General features: G+C 40.7%; 1 protein-coding gene across 2 annotated transcripts in view; it reads right to left on the reverse strand.

Moving 5' to 3' along the window:
* The window catches only part of csmd1a (CUB and Sushi multiple domains 1a), a 378,013-nt gene that overhangs the window by 247,524 nt on the left and 111,547 nt on the right, over positions 1 to 18,942 (reverse strand). For both annotated transcript variants that reach the window (XM_067487730.1, XM_067487721.1), the window contains exon 3: positions 4,570 to 4,682. In XM_067487730.1, coding sequence (XP_067343831.1) covers positions 4,570 to 4,682 — 113 coding nt within the window. The remainder of the gene's footprint in view (positions 1 to 4,569; positions 4,683 to 18,942) is intronic.

Here is an 18,942-nt window from a genome sequence, read left to right on the forward strand (position 1 = left end):
GGGCACTGGAAAAGTGTGTGATATCTAACCAACCAACCAACCAGCGACCCAAAAAATAAACTCCATAACGCACTAATGATCAAAAATAAGTCAGATTAAACAATGGCTGTATGGTAGTTCACTATTAGTTTGTTAACTAAATCTGTGCAAAACGTAGAAAATCCACAAAAGCTCCCAAAAGCCATTTGATAACATCCCATAATTTCTATTCATTTTATGTCACAAATCCCAAAGACAGTGGTGCAATTTTCTGCAGTGGCTATTTGCGGTCTCTGAGATTTAGTGAGACAAAACTCTGAAACTAAACTGAAATAAAGGCACCACTAAGAAAACTATCTGGCTAGAGGCATCGGGAAAAAAACCTCTAGATGAATAAATCTTTCTTATGTGTAACATCATGTCGAAAGGACCCAAACTCCCCGAGCAGCAGGCTGCGATCTTTTTGCATCGCTTCCACTGGTTGGTGGCTACAGGGCTCTTGCCACAGTCTGTGCAAAGCCCTGCATCAAGTCAGCAAGATTTGGAAGCTCCAAGAAGTGTTCCTAATGGATTCTACACCAGTATGCTATACACCAGAGAGAGAGGAAGAGAGGGACATAGTGTGTGTGTCTGCGTGTGTGTGAGTGTGTGTGTGTGAGAGAGAGAGGTGGTGGGAATGCCAACACCAAAGGGGATGAACTTACTGCAATTTTACAGATACACACACATTCAGGCAGTGGTAGTCACACATTTCACGTCGTAATGCAGCGTAAAAGCGACACCCCATAATAACCCATACATGGTGACATGGTGAATACCACCCTAACAACATGAGATGAGAAGCATAAAACAAAACAACCTGTGGCCTTTAACACATGCACACGAGCGTGTGCCTGCTCTGCGCGTGTGTGTGTTATTGTGTTTAATATGTGACGTCCCTTTAAAGTTTTTCCGAGTTGCGTTTTTTGCAGAAGCCCCTCACTGGAAGAGGAAGGCTAGTGACGGAAAAATACAGTGTCAGCTTCTTCTTCTCAGTGTGTGTTTAGGGAAAGTAGGTGTGGGAGGTTGACACTTTGAGGACAGTCATTCTACTTTGTGATAAAGTTAAACAAGCTAGTGGGAATAACTTTATCTTAACCAAGTGAATTCCAAACCCCAAGTTAATGCTAACTTAAACCAAATCGAACTCCTAAAGTTTAAGTTCAAGCTTCAAAACCGGCCGAAAGACAGACACACACACACACACACACACACACACACACACACACACACACACACACTTTTGTGGATTACTTTACTAAATCACAAAGGGAGGCTGCTGCTCACACCTGTTTTACACAAAAAGTGAGGCTCTGTGTTCACTGGGTGCAGCCGTTCTCCTCGGAGGTAGCAGCACTTAAACGCTTGGGGGAAGTGCTGCTAGTGCTTCTTGTTGCTAAGTGACAATTGCAAACTCATTTGAGGTGAGGCAATCTTTTACTAAAAACTGAATTATTTATAACTTCTAGCATTTGGCACCAAGAGTGCTAAACACATGTTAAGCTCACTGATCCAGCAGGAATGTGCACCGAGGCATCTTTTCCATTCATACATGAAGAGACGGTCCTAGAAGACGCACAACCTGAGGCTTATTCCATATGGTTTTCCAACGGATCCATGGGTATGGCTGCAGGTCTAAATCCGGATGGAGCAGCTGGAAGAGTTTCCACTCAGTAAATGATTTCTGAACACAGAGGCAGTAAATATAAATATTTTAAATGACTTTATGACTTTTTTTTTTTTTTTTGCAGGGGAAACAGATGGAGACGTTGGTGAGAGAGATGGGAGAATTACATGTGACAAAAATCCTCCATCCAGGACCCCAAAGCATCTGAATACAAAATAGCAGCGAAACATCATCGCTGTTAATAAAAGATGAGTTGAGCACTTCAAATTGTTAGTTGGATTATAATGATATGTATGATGTTTCTCCTCTTGAATAATGTTTTAACCCATAATGTAGTGAAGATGTGGACAGATGTGGAATCCTCTCCTGTCTACAGTATTTACTCCTCCCTCACCTTCCCCAGCAATCTCTCCTTCCAAACCTCTCACTCTCTTTGCTTCAGGGGAAATTAATTGATGGTTATCTCGTCTTGCAGAGCTGGTTAGCAAACTTGCTTTTTATCAGTGAGGACCCGCTTTCCTCCACTAGCAGCATCCACCCGCACCCCCACCCCCACGGTGGCCCGGAGAGCTCATGGAACTGCAAATTGGAATTGCAAAAAGTCACAACACAACCAAATGACGAAAACCACAACCACCTTTTCCATACATTTGTCTTTCATGCGACTGGAGTCTTATCATTTCACCATGGTCACATTTCCTTCAGTTCTTTTAATGAATGGAATAAACAGAGAAAGGTTTGTTAGTAGAACTGACTGTTAGTAGAGAGGGGCAGGGAATAATAAGACATGATAGACAAGATAGACAATGACTGTAGAGGGTGGAAATAAAGTTGTTTCAGAGAATCTGGGACCAGGTACCAGAAGACAGAGAGAAGATGCTGGAAACAATCACTTTTAGTGCTAAGTGTTTTTTGGCTGCATCAGACCTTTTGTGTTTTTTTTATACTTTAGGAAAATCTAGCAGCACAAAGCTACATACAAAACAGGGACGACAGCTGACACAAAATAGCAAACCATTTAAGACGGAAACAACACGCAACAAAATCCCCCAAACACTTCACATTCGTAGACGAGTTTCAAGACAAAAACAGTAACTGGGAATGAGGTTTGCTTTTATTTTAGGCTCGATAACGTAATCAGAGAGATATTTCAGGAGTGTAATTATTTTCAACCATTCAAATAATGTAGGGGGTCTTAGCTTTTTTTTTTGGGTTGGATGAAACTTTTGCTCATATCTGACAGGAAATAAATGACAGATCCGCTCTGCATTCAGTCTTACAGATTACAGTTTTAGAGGTGCTCCTCACAGTGCTTAAGAACACATTTTTGTTCTGGCATTAGTGGGCAAATGAGAAGTCTTTCAATCAGAAAGTCATGACTAGGCTGATATTAGCAGTCTTGAGTTGAGTGAACAGGCTTATTTGAGTGTTATCTTTTAAATTGTGTTTGCAGTGTCAAACCTCTCTGAAATCATCAAGCAATTTGAGATACTCAAGGGTTTTACTGCACATGAAATGAAAAGTTTCAGTGGACAGTGACTTTGTCTTGGTAAGTCGCAGCACGATCATAATGCATTCGCCCAATTTGTTTTTACACCTGCAGTGTTTTCTGGTTCCGGTAGGTTTGGCCACTATTGGTACTTAAAGTATGTACGGAGTGAGAGGAATGGATGTGAAGCTAAAGTTGTGCTGTTCGAAGTGCAGTTTGCAGTTTCTGCAGCTGCTCTGTGACGGAGGGTGAGGCAGCATCTACACACACGCACACACACACACACACACAAACCAAACAGAACATTTAATAAATCTTAGGCCTTGTTTTGATGCATGGATGCCATTATCTTTACACACACACACACATACACACACACAGACATGAATCAATTTTTGATGTCTAGAACATCAATACTAAACAAAGCAACACTGGGAAAAAAAGACATTAGCTCAAAGATCTGTCAGATATGCACATACTTTCCCCCAACACACACACATGAAATCACAATCACTCCTGAGGCAACAAACACACTTAAGGGTCTCTGCAGATGTGAAACAGAACAACATAAAATAAAATAAAATAACAAAATGAAGACAAAGTGCTATCTGGAAAAAGTTTAATGGCTGTCAAGAAGACTTCCAACATACACAAACACACACATGATATAAACACTCTCAGAAATACACACACACACCAAAACACAATAATATAGAGCATACACAGAATAAAATAAAAGCCAAACAGCCAGACAAGCACACACACACACACACACACACAAACGCGGGAGTAAGTGTCTATATCTGGCCTCTTGAGTTTGTCTCTGTTATTTTGATGATTCATAGATGAACTGTTATACAAGCATAATTGGACACACTGTGTATGTGTGTATCTTCAAAAGGTCAGGCTAAGCATTTGTGTCACATCCCAACAGGCACGCAGACATAAAACAGTATAACCACGTTCATAACACACACAAGTCAGAATACAGGACACATGAGTATGTGACTCTGGAGTATATCTATACACACACACACACAGTTTTTAAGGTAAAGCAGCACCACAATAGAGAATGTGAAGTTACATCAGGCCACGTTGTTGGGGGACGAGGGCGCCATCTTGTGAGGTATGCACTCAAAACTTTTTACCTTTTGTTTCATGAGGCTAAAAAGTTGTTGGAAAGTGATGGAGATGGGGCAGCAGTAAGGCAGCACATCTCTACTGACCTACTGCTGCAACGCTTTTCCAAATCGTAATAGAATCTTCACAAAACAAATGCAGCAAAGCTTGACATCACCTTATGTCATAAATATATTGCCAGTTAAATCAGATGTAATCACTTTGCACGTTATAATTAATCGTATTTGTCATAAATAGTGCCTGACCAGTGATGACCAGTATCCAAACACACTTCACACACTACGCACAGCCTTACCTTCATATATAGCTTTGAAGCCCTGTGCACTAACGGCAAAGTCCGTGGTAAACCACAAGGCCAAGATAGAGCCACTGCTGACTATCGGGGAGGGCAGCATGAATCCTGACAACCTGGGAAAAATGAAAGACATAAAAAAAAACGTTGAAACACAGCAAGGCAGTTCGCTGTTGAAATCTGAAAAAGTGAAAAATAAATATGACATTAGAATGAATAGTGTTTATTTCTGATCATGTTGCTGTTGTAGAAAAGACTATGACGGTTCCTGCAGGACTCAGATCCTTCAAGCACAACATGCTCTTTTGTGTTTTCTCGACTTTGTGAGACTTTTTCTCACTATCTCATTTTCTCACTGTCAAAAAATAAAGCCACTGAGCTGCCAGTGCACAAAGTCCACAATTCATGGTACCTGAACATGTCATGAGGCCAAACATATTAAAATACAGAGCTACTAAAAAACCAAAAAAACACACTGTAATTTTTTTTTTTTACACTAAAACAAAACTAATTTGACTGGAAAAGTCAGGTGCTGTGTTACTGTGATACAGCAAGGTGGGACCTGCTGAAATAGTTTCTTTATACTTAATTGAGAGGAGACGATAATGGGATTTGGGGAGAAAAGGGAGGATTCGAAAGAAACAAGCACAAAAGACAAAGAGCTGAAAAGGAAAAACACTTGGTGAAGCACAAGAAAAGTTTATACTTGTGTTTGTTGTCTTATTGCGTCTCATGCCGACGCCATTTTATGTCACAGGAACAACTTTACATACACACACAACTGCTTCCTGGTTGTAGGAAACTACATCTGAGTAAGATATAACATAGGTTATGTGACACAAATACTTCAGGGTAATGTTACGTTACAGGTCATGTTACATAAAAACCAAACTCTACCCTCATGAATAAAGAGCGGAAGAATAAATTGGCCACCACGGACAGACAAACAACTATTCACACCTACGGCCAATTTAGAGTCACTAATTACTCAACGTGCATGATTTTGGACTGTGGGAGGAAACTACTGTACCCAGAGTAAATAAAGTCATATTTACCCAAAAGTAACACATGGCTCCTGAATTATGCTTTTAATATAATATAATCTTTTTAAGAAGTGAAAGCCCATGAAGTGAAGTGTAAAACCTTGTGCTGTTTTACAGAGGATGCAGCTCTGTTGGTTCAAACAACGACCTCCAATGCGAACTGAGATGACCTGCAGCTGAGGGTGAATGGTTAGTGTGAGGTTCAGAACCTCCAAGTCTAAAGCCATGCCGTTCGATATAAATATGCTGGAATGCTCCCTGTGGGTTGGGGGCAAGCTGGGAGAAAATGAAGGACTTCAACTGTGTTATGATTTTTGGTTCCCATTAGAACTACAGTATGCCCCAGTCCTCACCTGAAGCCCTGAACAGAAGGCGTGAGAGAGCACATGCTGGGAGCCAAAATGCCTCCATGGGAAGCCCGAGCTCACGCTTCATGTTAGCATGAGGAGCTCCCAGCTGAGGTGATTCAGCATCCGATCAGGATGCCTGTGGTTACCCCTCTATGGAGTTATTCTGGGTGAGTTCGACTGGGAGAAGACCTCACTGTTTGGCTCTGGTCTGGCCCAGAGCCAGACATGCATGTATTCAATCTGGCTTGGGAACCTTAGTGTATCCCCCAGGAAAAGTTAAAGAATGTGACTGAGGAGAAAGAAGTCTTTCTTGTTTTATTTAGTTACCAATGTAAGTTTAATAGATTTCTATCCAAATTGTAAAAATGTCACGTAAAAAGTGAAATAAACTACAATAAAAATTTTTCTCAATGTGTTATTCAATTTTTCAGTTAATTCTGTTTATGCTATCCTTACTTTTTACATGTGCGTACAGCATCCGTGTAAGCAAACTAAAAAGCAGAGTCACTCTAAGTAGCTGTAGATTTGCCAAATGCAGATAACAACAATTGGTGGAAAAGCTTGAACAGCTTCAATTTTCCTTGGTTCACTAGACACAAAAATATAAATCAAAAGAAGGTAAACCAAAAGGCCTTAAAGGAGAGGAAGTTAACAGGATGCACGGCTAATGTAACCAGTGACAACAACGTGTCTGGTTTCCGTTTTAACGGCAGTCATTTTATACTTAACTCACGTGTCATCATTTGAAAGGTCAGCTAGATCAACAGAGAGGCTGCCTGGGTTGGACTATAAAAAGCAGAGAATGAAAGTGAGAAAGTGGAAAAGGGCAGACAGGGGGGGAAAAAAAGGTCTGAAAAAGAAGTAGAAAAGTGGCTGGATGGTAAAATATGAAGCTGTTTAACCACTGAGCAACACAAAGGACAAAAACAGACAACGGTACAAAATGAATTATTTTAATTCTCTGGCCTCAAAGCAAGGACACAAAGGACAGACACAACGGATGAAGGGAACATATGAAAAGTGACAGAGAGCTGAAAGTGGAGAGGAAATGGAGGGAGGACAGAATGGAAGGGGCGTGAGGTGTGTGGTGACACGAGGAAAAAAAGGGAATCGAGGAGGATGACAGAGGTTTTGCTTCTTATAGATGTAAGTTTTAACTTGATTCAGCCACAGCAGTGTCTGTTATCACCATTATCTCATATAACTGCATGCACCGAGCTGCTAATCAAACCTTTGGGTCATTTGAATTCATTGAAATATTTTTCGAGAGTAAACATTCGGGTCCTCGTGGCTAATTACTGCCGTGTGCTTTTACCACTAGAGGGTAAAGCAGGCTAACAGATGTGTAGTCATACATCACTAAAAGTAATCAGCCAACTTGGTTCCACCCTGATACCAATCGGAGTCCTATGATTTTAGATATATCACATTTTGGCCAGTTGATGCTTAATATCTGCTTGATAAAATGTCCAAACTGCTGTAGACAGAGAGCAGGTAAGGGAGCGTAAGTCCAGAGGAAAGGAGGGTGGGGACAGACACCCCCAGGTTAAAACGACAGCAGAACTACAGTAAATAAAGATCTGCAGCTTTTTTTGACCTGATCCTTTTTAAATAATCCCCAGCATCAATCTTTAGAGGCTCAATGAAACGTTTTGTTTTACTGTCCATGTATCGTAACCCAAACCACAATCTTATGCTTGACCTACAAACTAAACAACCCTGCAATGCATAATATTGCATGATAATGACCTACTCAGCCTGCTAACATGTGGAGCAGCAGGTTTATTGTTTGTTCCAGGTTTTCTGCATATTTCATGGTCATGAAATGTGATCTGATGTTAAGGGGATGTCTTTAATAAAGACATGGAAGATCTTGACTGCGTTTTATCATATTGGGTTTGTTGGTATTTGTGACGAAGAAGATTTAGCTCCAAGTTCATTCACAAATTATGTATTAATTGCAAAAAGAAATCATGTCAAGTTATAATATCCAGTATATTCACATCATAAAATGCTAGAAAAATCCAAATAAGCAGTGTAACACAAGTTTCGTCCAGTTGTTCTGTCGGTCTCTGCAAGTAAAATGGTGCTGTGATTAGTGTCTCAAATGGAGGATTGACCAGGAGACAGATTCGAAATTATTTACATGTGCACACACGCACACACACACACAGAGCCACAACTGACAGTCAGTCAGGTAATGAGCAGTAATCATCTAGCTGTCACTAAACTGATAGACCGGCATTATTCTATATCCCTGTTTAGCTCCATTTCTCTCTCTCTTTGTGTCTCTGTCTCTCTCGGTCCGTCCCTCCTCCCTCTCTCCATCCCACTCTCCCTCCCAATCAGGCCAGCGCACTGATCCCACGGCTCTTTGACATTTATACAAAAATAAGTAAGCTGGGTTTAAAATATGTGACCGCTTCTCCGGTCGGTCAACTGTCTAACCAGTCAACCAGCTTATGTAATCAGACAGCCACTCAGCAATTCCAGCCAGCCGGTCTTTACAGTCAAGCGACGAACAAGCCAGCTTGCCTGTGTGCCTTTCTGTGGCTTCTTCCATCTGTCTGAGTGCCCATCTGTATCGGCGTGCGCTGCCTGCCAGTCTATCAGACTGTTGGCATGTCTCATGTTGACAGACTCGTATAATGTTAGGATTACTGTTTAGATTGCATGGTAGCTCAGTAATAAAGCGTACCATGGTACTGGTCTCTGTACATACTGGAAAGATTGCAATTGGTGCAGTCTGGCGGCATTTAAAAAGTGCTTGAAATGGTAACAAAGACGCACCCAATCTTGTTAAAGTTAAAAGAAACAGATAAAAAACTAAAAATCCCATTTTAGAAAAACGGTGTTCAACAGTTCCAAATACACTGACAAGCCCTAAAGTGCATAGACACTTATTAATATTAAGTGTAGTCAAGAAAGCACATTGAGAAGAGGAAAACAATGTGAGGTGGAAAAGCCAATAAAGACAAGTAGAAAATGGTAGACAAGTAAAACTGCAGGTATTTCTTTTGAAAAAACAAACAAACACAGAATGCTACTTCAATTTTATTTACTCGGGTACCATGAACATGTTTTAATTGTACTTAAAGTACTACTATTATTAGGGAAGCACAGCAAAACAAGCGGCAAGTGCAAAATGAAAAGGAATGGAGTAAAAGTAAAGGCTTCCCTCTGTAAAAGTTAAAGAAACCTCAAAATACCTCTAAGTACCTCGAAATGTTATTAGCTAATTACCAGCTCGGATGGTGGCAGGCATGTAAAATGTACTAGCAAAAGTTGTGTCTTGGCATGCAGTGCCTTGAGTTATGAGCCAGTGATATCATATATCTGTTAAACCTCGGAGAACAAACCCATTGCTGCACAAAGGTGGAAAAAAAGCAGACGAAAACAGATGGGAGCTTTTATTCAAATGAGTCAGTGCAAAAAGCGTTGCTAGTATTTTGGTGAAAAATTGGTTGTTTTTAATAATAATAGACGTCTGAGAACCCAGTTTGTTTCCATCCTAGACACCACTCTTCTATTAGTGAAGTGACAGGCTGGGAACATAGTGGCCCTGCACATTTATTAACTAAAGTGCCACACACACCTTTACTGTCTATGTGCACAGTGTGTACCGTGTGCCGGCTATGGGCTACGCAGTTACATACTTGCGAGTTGTATTTATTGTACACATTTTAATGCTTTTTAAAAAAAGCAGTTTCAGTAAAAGTCACTGTTCTTTTCTGCAAATGCGTGCACCTAGATCGAAGCCTGATGACCTTTAGGCTGTGCCCACTGTCTACTGGCAAATCTGGCGTACAAGTGGGACCGGCTCAAACTGCTTTTCTAAAGCTTGGTGTATTTCACTTAACTCGTTCAAGCAGGATGGATTAGATGTAGATTATATCCAGCATTAATGTTTGGTGCTGTGAACTTGTTGCTCCCCAGAAAGAAGCACCAAGGAGACAGTGGGGGGGGGGGGGGGGTAAGGATATATATCTATATCTATAGATAGTTATCTATCTATATATAGATAGATAACTATCTATAGACACACATACACACACACTCTCCATACCACACATTTGAATATTGTAACATTTCTGGTTGCCTTCAAGTTTTTGGCCTCATCTGTCTATTCTACACCCTCTAAACTAATGTGATACTGACTTAAGAATGTTTCAGTGATGATTCCTCTCCTCTTCTCTTTAAGGATTTATGCTGATATTTAACAGTACGGACTGAACGTATTTGAAAACCCTTTTTATCTGACGGCCTCGCGCAGTGCGTGCGAGCGATGGCTGTGGCAGTCTGTCTCAATCACACCTTAACAAATCTAAATCAGGAGTGATGTTGGCAGCCTGGGGATTTTAACATCTCACAGGTTAAGTGAAAGCTTGTGAACAGGCAGTTGTTGGTAGAAATCCACTGGCCAGTGTAGGACATCCTGACAGGACAAGTGGACATATTCAGTGGCCATTTGAATGTGTTTGACCGATACACTTCACTCCCAGCTGCTCTGGGAAAGTAGGAACAAAAGGTGGCTGTGATGGGTGACTCATGTGTGCAGAGGCCTAAATGAAGTGGAAAAATAGACTGGATCCAACTACACATGTCAACGTAAGACCTTTCAAAACAAAAGCCTTACCAAAAGGCTTTACCATCCTGACTGATTTATTTGTACAATTCCTCTAAAGTCTCCAACTTTCTTTTCTGTATCCTAAAAATCATTTCATTTCAGTTTCTCTGACACACTGAGGGATTTTCACCACACCATTTTGTAAAACTTGATTCCATTGAAAAAAAGTTGATCTTGGGAGAGTATGGAACCAATAAAAGCCACAATCTAAGGTCCACAACATGGCTCCGCAAAAATGAAGAAATTAAATTCTTCTTCCCAGAATTTTGAAAGAGGTCAACAATTAATGTAGTTAGTTGTGCATATGCCAACTGACTCCGACAAAAGACAACTGTCACACACTAACCAGAGATGAAACCAATGTACAGCAATAAATTAAATATGACTATTTTCCACCACATTGGTTTCACCTTGCCAACACTACAGATACAGCAGCTCACACTTGTGCAGTGGATGTATGTCTCTGGCTTTGTTTCGACCAGTCATTCTGGGAGTGTAATCCAGTTATTAACAGTGTAGTGGAAATTTAGTCGACTTGTTGTAGAGACAACAGACACAAAGAAAGAAAGGCAGTGAACCCAGAACAGAAGGAATCATGGCGCTTTCTGCTGCTTTGTCACACTGTACAGCATCGGTAAGAGACTCATCGGGTATCCAATTGGCTGCAATGTTAACCAATGTTAACGGTTTGAGTTTTGACATGGCCGTTGTGCCGAGGAAGCCATGTTCAACATGACAAATCTGTGTGAAAACTTTTACAGTCTTGGCACTTTTGCTTTTCTCTTTGCGTTAATGTTCTGGTCTTTATACCGTATGCACATTTTCTTCCAAATACGTGCGCGTGTTTTGAAATGACATGTACTGTAGAAGAGGTGATTTTAAGGAGCTGTGTGGAATCGGTGCGACTGCAAACTGCAATGTTTCCACAGACCAGCAGCAACTGTGGGCATGGGTGTTTGCGGAGCATATCATCAGAAACATGTCGCCTGCTTAAATCTCTGGCAAACGGGCTGTGACTATTTTTGAAGTTTGTAAAGCCAGACAGGGATACACATAACAGCCAGAGCTTCTTTTCTCTCCATGTGCCACTGAACGAAACGAGACAGAGGATGCCCTTAAGCAAGATGAGCCTCTTTTATTTTTAGGGTTCACTGTGTGTTAACACCTAATGCATATAACTGTAATCATTTCAAATCCACCCCACTAGAAGTTTGTAAAAAAAAAAAAAAAAAAAAAAAGGATGTGGCCCAAACCAGCCACAGAATAGTTGCTGTTATGATGTTTAAACCCATCAGTGACAAAAATGCAATAATTAAATTGTAATTTAAATTTATGGATAACCTATTTGACCCCAGACCCCAGGACATACCACAAAAGCTGTCAAATAACTGTTGCTTTAACTAACAGGAAGCATTTTATCAAAGCAGCCCAATAAAAATGATGGTTTTACAACTGTTAATAGGATGTTTACTGTTTATTTCACTTTTTTACATTTATTTCATTCTATGAGAGAAGAAGTTGGAATAGAGATTTTACAAACATTTGAGCACATTTCAAGCAGGGAAATGGAGAGACAAACATATTCTGAAGAGGAATTACAGTTCTCCTGCCTCAGGGAGTGTGTGTTACCCACTGAGATACATAAATTCAAACACATACACACCTATGCAACCAGGGGAAAGATGCAGGAAGTGAGAGGTACACAGAGGATCACAGATATATACTGCAGTGCTGTGTGGAGTTGAGAGCCGTGCTGAAGGGCACTTTGGCAGTGGGTGGCATTTGATGTGTGCAATAAGAGGGTAAGAATCCCACCGATTCTCTGGCGGCTTCAAGCAGCACCCTGCCGTGCAATCCCCTAATATTTAAATCGTGTACCCCACCCACCCTCACAGTGTCTGTCAACCTGTGAGTGTACCAAAGCAGGATTGTCTGTGGTTATGTTTGTGTGTGTGTGTGTGTGTGTGTGTATGTTTGAGTGCATTATACAGGTGTGAAAAAAATGCAATAGCAATAATTTGTGCAAACTGATTTTTACACATAAATTAATAAGAGGATTCTTTTTATTATACTAAAATAAAATAATGCACAAACAATCCACAGTGTGTCTTCGTAAGTGTTTTTTAAACAACAATCAATAATTAAAGTGCAGCTTTTAACAGTAATGACACTGAGGATGAATACAAAGACAATGAGCTTTATTTTGAAGTTAATGTCATTTGGCAGATTGCGAATAGAGCACTTTGTGTTTCCTTTAATCTGCATTACCGCATTATCTCCATTTATCATGAGCTTTAAATGGTTTTCACAAGAACACAATGCCAAGGTTAAAAAATAAATGTGGATATTTTACATCAAACTATAAGCTTTAAAATCTTGAAGAGTGGTTTCCAAATTAGCAATTCATTTGGTGTTTGTTGTGCTGACACTGAGTTGAAGGTATATTTATCATGACTACAAGAGCACTTGCTGCTTTGCTTTGAACTTCCTTGTCAGGAAATTCGAAAGATGAACACTTCTCCTGGCTTTCTGTGATTTGCAGCATGATAATTATTACAGGAAATCATTATGTATCTTTGTCTCTTTCTCATGACACAGAGTTACAGTTTGGGTACAAATCACATTCCCCTTGAATGTATCAAATGCTGCCTTAGTATAATTTTCTCCTTGCAATTTGCACCAATGATTACGATTATATTGCAAAAATAGCCTGCATTAAATATGCAAATTGCTTTGCAACTTTTAAGAAAAGTCACCATAATTTTGGGTCACAATAGGTACAAAAAAGCTGTAGAAAATCCCAGAGGGACCAATTTGTCTGAGCTGTGGTAAGGAACAGGAGTGGGGCGGCAGGATATTGCGAGTAGGCAGCTGGCACCGAGCCAGACATCACTGGGTCGTAGACCAGTGTTTTTTCTAACTGTGAATCTGGCACCAACGTGCGTCGCAGTTTGCTTGGAAGGAGCCCTCACAAAGTGATGTTCTGTTGGGAATCTCAGGTTGAGACAATAAGGTTTTGAAAGGGCTCCCATGTGATAAAGGTGCCGATATGGACGTGCTGATTCTGATGACAACTTGTCTGATTAGTTAACTAATTAGTTCAAGTCATTAACAACAACACGTGCACCTGAAAGTCAGTTTTGTCCTTCACCAGCACAAAGACATCTACACACCAAAATCCATGACAAATACTTCAAAACACCCCCAAAAATGTGGCTCAGACTGCAGCCCATTCTGTGGAGCTGCAGCAGCATCACCGAGGTTTTGTGAGTTTCCACACCGTTGGCCGTTACACCGTCTCCCTTCCGCTTATTTATTATCAGCTCTGACTGTAAGCTATTAAATAAAAGTCAATTTAAAATAAGTAACCAAACGATATCTCCGAACCTCTGTGTGTGTCAAACTCTGCCTAATTCACATACTGTCGGTGCAGACAAATCACCGGTGACAAACTAAAATGAAAACTGGCCCAAAGCCTGACATTGGCTCCTTTCCATCAGTAATGTGGGACACTTGGAACAAAAACAAAAAAGCTAAAAGTTGTGAATGTGAGTTGTGGACCTGTGCCAAATATAGGGGCCCTCGGTAAATCTGATAATTAATTCTGGAAAAAACAGAAAGATTGTGTTTAAACAATTGGGATTTTGGAGATAAATCTCATTGCTAGGAAAATGAAAGTGAGCCAAAAGCTGTTTGGTGCATCACCACTTTATAGTTGGTTTGGTGGTAATGAAAAGCTGGTATATTGTATACTACTGTTTTATAGTAGAGTTGCTATGTTGACCTGTAATTTTCCAGCTTTTTGCAGTGTGACATCATCCATACTGACAAGTCTAAAGAAACGTCTAATGCGTGTGTTACCTCACTCAGTTCAATTAGACCATTTCATTTACTTAATTTTATTTAATTACTGCAAATTACTTTGTATTTCTGACTTTTTATCCTCGTCTGCATATGCAGTATATTTTAGACACTAATTGCTATCAAATTTCTGTCTAATTTTGTTTTGTCTAAATGAATCCTATTCTTTTCTTCTTTCCTTTTTTTAAAAGTTGCTCTTTTCTTACATAAAGCAGCACAAATTGCCTCTAAGTTGCCTAACCTGGAATAGTCAACACTGGCTTGGACAGTCATACACATGCATGCACATATTTCTTCTTTTTTTTTCGATTGTACCGCTGCAAAGTATCTCGACTTTTGATGAGCCTTAAAACCTGTAAACCTAAATCCGACCTACTATCGTGGATCATTCTTAATTTAACCCTCGCTCTCTCTATTTGTCCTGTCTCTCTTCCTTCTCCCTCCATCCATACAGTGCTCACTCCATCTAATTTTGTAAAGTCACACTATAAGGACCCATCAATCAAAGTGCTTGCAGGTGAACAACCATTACGGTTACACGCATAGACACAAACGCCGCACATAAAACACACATATAGCTGCTGCACCTGAGATATATTGCTATATCCATCACATGGTTACACACATCCCCTGAAAGAGGTGCTTCAACCCTAACTCCACACACCACTACATCAATTTTAGACGCAGAGATTGGTCATTAGTCTTGAGGGCAAAACAGACAAACCAAACATGCGCAAACACAAATATAAGTGAACACACAATCAAAAGTAGTCAAGCCAAACTGACAGACCTATTAGTCTGTAAATGCAGGTGTTGATATAAGAAATTGTAAACTCTGACAAACTCTGTTTTGCGCACACACACACACACACACACTGCACCTCTTTAGGCTATAATCTAAGTGCCTCTAGTGAGAAAACGTTTGCTCTATTGTTCACTATGTCTCCTCATTTATGTTTGTGTATGTATTCATGTGTTCATGTGGTCTGTCTCTGAATAGTGTGCAAAACTATGCAACCAATGTACATACCTTTGTGTGTATGAGTGTCTGTGTGCCACAATTGTGTGTGTGTGTGTGTGTGTATTGTTTTGTGAGTGTGAATGTGTGTGTTTGACCACATTGAAAGGCGTATAATCCAGCGCTATGGGCAATATCAACAGAGAAAACCACTGGGCTAAAGTAGGGCAAGCTTCCCTTTAAAACTCACTCACACACACACACACACACACACACACACACAGCATCACCAATCCACTGTGGGGAAGAAAAGCATTATTTGACAAACCATTAAAACTCATTCTCTATGCTTCTGAGAGACAGTGAGAGAAAGAAGTGGAGAGAAGGAGAGAAGGGGCGGATTAGAGAGAGGAAGTGAGAATTAGGAGGACGCCACCCCCCTCTACCACCACCACCACCATTTCCTCTCCTAGATCATCTGCCTTCTCATCTGATTCTCTCCCCTCCTCTCTGTCAGGTTTTGTTTAGAAGTCCATGACATGTGTCCTCTCCATGCCTGTGTGTGTGTGTGTCCCTTCCATGCCTGTGTGTGTGTGTGCCAGTGCAATAACCGAAAGAATTCTGACAAGGTGTGAACATTAAAAGCTTCTTCAGTCACATACACCCGCCGGCCTGTGGGAAGGGCACCTTCACACTCACCTCGATGCACACAGCCATTAACGCACGCTTTACATACAAATGCATGCATACTGTATCCTCTCACATCCACACGTGTCCAAACGCTAAGTGCTCCTTATCAAACCAAAACCTCACTAGTCACAGAGCTGCAAAGACTAACACAAACAGGGACATTGGATTGGATTTGGTTGGAACACGACCATTTAAAGCAGAGCAGTATAACTTAAATAAGTATGAAACTTACTCTAACATACTCCCTTTTCTACATTAATCATACTTTCAACATTCGTCCAACACAGAGTAGCACCAACAATTAGGTGCTTCTACTCACGGGTCATGTCTGCAGCTGGATTAGCTCATTTGTCTGTGCTGCAGAGCTTCTGTTGATGCTCCAAAATAAATAACAGGACACCAGATCGACACATTAATCCCGTGGGTGTCATGTTTCTATGTCTCAAGATGGTTGAGATATTTAAAAAAAAAAAACATTAAATGCTCTGAATCACCAAATTCTACCAGAGGTCCTTTAAATCTAAGGACCAAAGTTATCCTTAAAAAATACAACACTTCTTGTTGTTGGCCTTGTTGCCCAAGCTGTGTTTTCCTAAAAACTGATTATAATAAAGTTAGTGACAGTGTATATTTTTCAGGTCTTATGAAAAGGCTAAACCATCCAGAGAGGTGTGGTACATCTCGGACAGGTCTACCGTCTCTCTTAGCCATAGACATACACAGACAGACAGCTACTCACACATGCAGGCAATTTAGAGTCACCAATTCACCTAAAGTGCATGTCTTTGGACAGAGGCAGGGAAGCAGAGGACATCCATACAAGCACAAGGGAGAACATGCAAGCTCTACCCAAAAAGGCTGCAGCCAGCCAAGGAAGTTCAGGGTCGCCACAACGGATCATTGTCCACATGTTGATTTGGCAGTTTTTACGCCGGATGCCCTTCCTGACACGACCCTCCCCAATTTCTACCGGGCTTGGACTGGCACTGCACAGCTGGGGAGGGGAATGGGCTGTTAGGGGTTCAGTGTCTTGCAGCCATAAACACCCTATGGAGCTCCAAATCTAAGGATGATATCAATGTCTCTACAAAAACCCCTGTTTAAATAATGTTCCCAAAGACCACTGAAACCAGCTGAAACATGTATTTAAAGAAGAAGAAGAAGAAGAAGCAGCTTCTTCCTAGTGGAGGTTTATCTTGACAGTGAAGTGACTTCTTTCCTCACAAAGTCATCCACACAGTTGCTCTGTCTGACCTTGTCTCAACGTCTCGTCTACGGCTTCAGGATATTAAACTGAAATGATTTAATTAGTAATTAGTAATGAAAATGTATAACCATAACTGATAATAGCCTAGCAGAGGTCCAGAAATTTGGCACCAGTGATAACTCAGCATTCACGACAGAACTCTTAACCTTTAATTAGAGCGCTGCTTATGTCTAATAGTTGCCTTTATACTTGCTTATACTATGCCATCTTTTATAGCAACTGCAGGAAAAAGAAGCTGATTCAATTTTGCGGACCACCTCTATTGATTTGAAACGACAGCCCGCTCTCCCTGTGTGTACGGTCAGCTGTGGCCCTGTTGCACTTAGCGATTTATTGCACTGCGGATTAGAATTTGAAGGCTAAATGTGAATAAAGACAGTGGCAATAAAACAAAAGAAGTTAAATTAATGGTGAAATAAAACATGCAGTTTTTTGCTGAACTCATTCTCTGGTGCATAAAACATGACTGACATGAGAGAATCACCCTTCCCTCCCCCCCTTTACACCTTGACTCATCCTTGTTTGATTGATTGCCACCCTTCTGTTGCAGCCATAATCCTTCACTGCGCTTTCCTACCAACAGAGATAAGGTGGACAGACCAGGTTCCTGTGTTTTGTGAGGCTTAATTTCCCCATTATTGGAGATTTGGAGTCCGAAATTAATTTGCATTTTATTATTTAAAGCTACCACTGTGTGCTGGATTCTTTAGTTTCATTTAGTGCGGTTTTAAGCAGCAGTATATACGAGCTACTTTAAAGTCTCCCTTTTTCCAAAAAGTCTCCAAAAAGGCGTTTTGGAACGTTCGCTACAAAAAAACGGAATCGCAGTTTAGTTCTTTAGGACGCAGGGTTGCTTAAAACAAAGCAGCAGCAGGGCTGTCAGGCAACAGTCTCACTAAGGGAAAAACACTTCAGACAATGACTTTCTTTTTGCCCCTTTAAAATATTCAAAACAATCCAGTGCTAGAAATGACAAAAGATTGAACACACAAAAGACTGGTAAGTGTTTCTCAGGCCGTGTCAATGGCTGCAGTGACAAATTAGTTTTGCTTGGAGCATAACAACGATTCGACATTAGTCAGTGTTACTGTGATTCAGGCGTTCAGACCTTAAAAATGACTCAGTCAGATCCTACGCACAGAGTGTCTAACATGGAACACTGTTAGATAAAAGAAGCAAGAAAAAAGCCAATTAAGCATCTAGTGATCTACCCATCTCTCCCTCACCTTTCTGTTTTTTTATTTATTCTATGAATCTCCCCGATGGCTTTTTTAGCAACAGGCGACATTGGATTACGTTAACATTTTATCAGTTAAGCTGTTCACATTCATCGGATCCAATAGCCTATTTCAGTTTTCTCTGTTCTCTGCACCTCTTACATCTGCATGTGCTTCTCCTCATATCCTTTTCTCCTTAGTTTGTCTTGCCCTTGTATCATCCGTCCCACCCTCTCCCGCTCACTGTTTTCTTGTCAGGCTCCTGTCATCAACACCACCCTAGCATTTTCCCTACTCCTTGCGTTCGGCTGCATCCTTTTGTTCTGAATACATGAGCACGGGGACAGGTTGAGGCGAAAAGAC

This window comes from Channa argus, chromosome 2, assembly GCF_033026475.1.
Source record: "Channa argus isolate prfri chromosome 2, Channa argus male v1.0, whole genome shotgun sequence".
NCBI classification, from domain to species: Eukaryota; Metazoa; Chordata; class Actinopteri; order Anabantiformes; family Channidae; genus Channa; species Channa argus.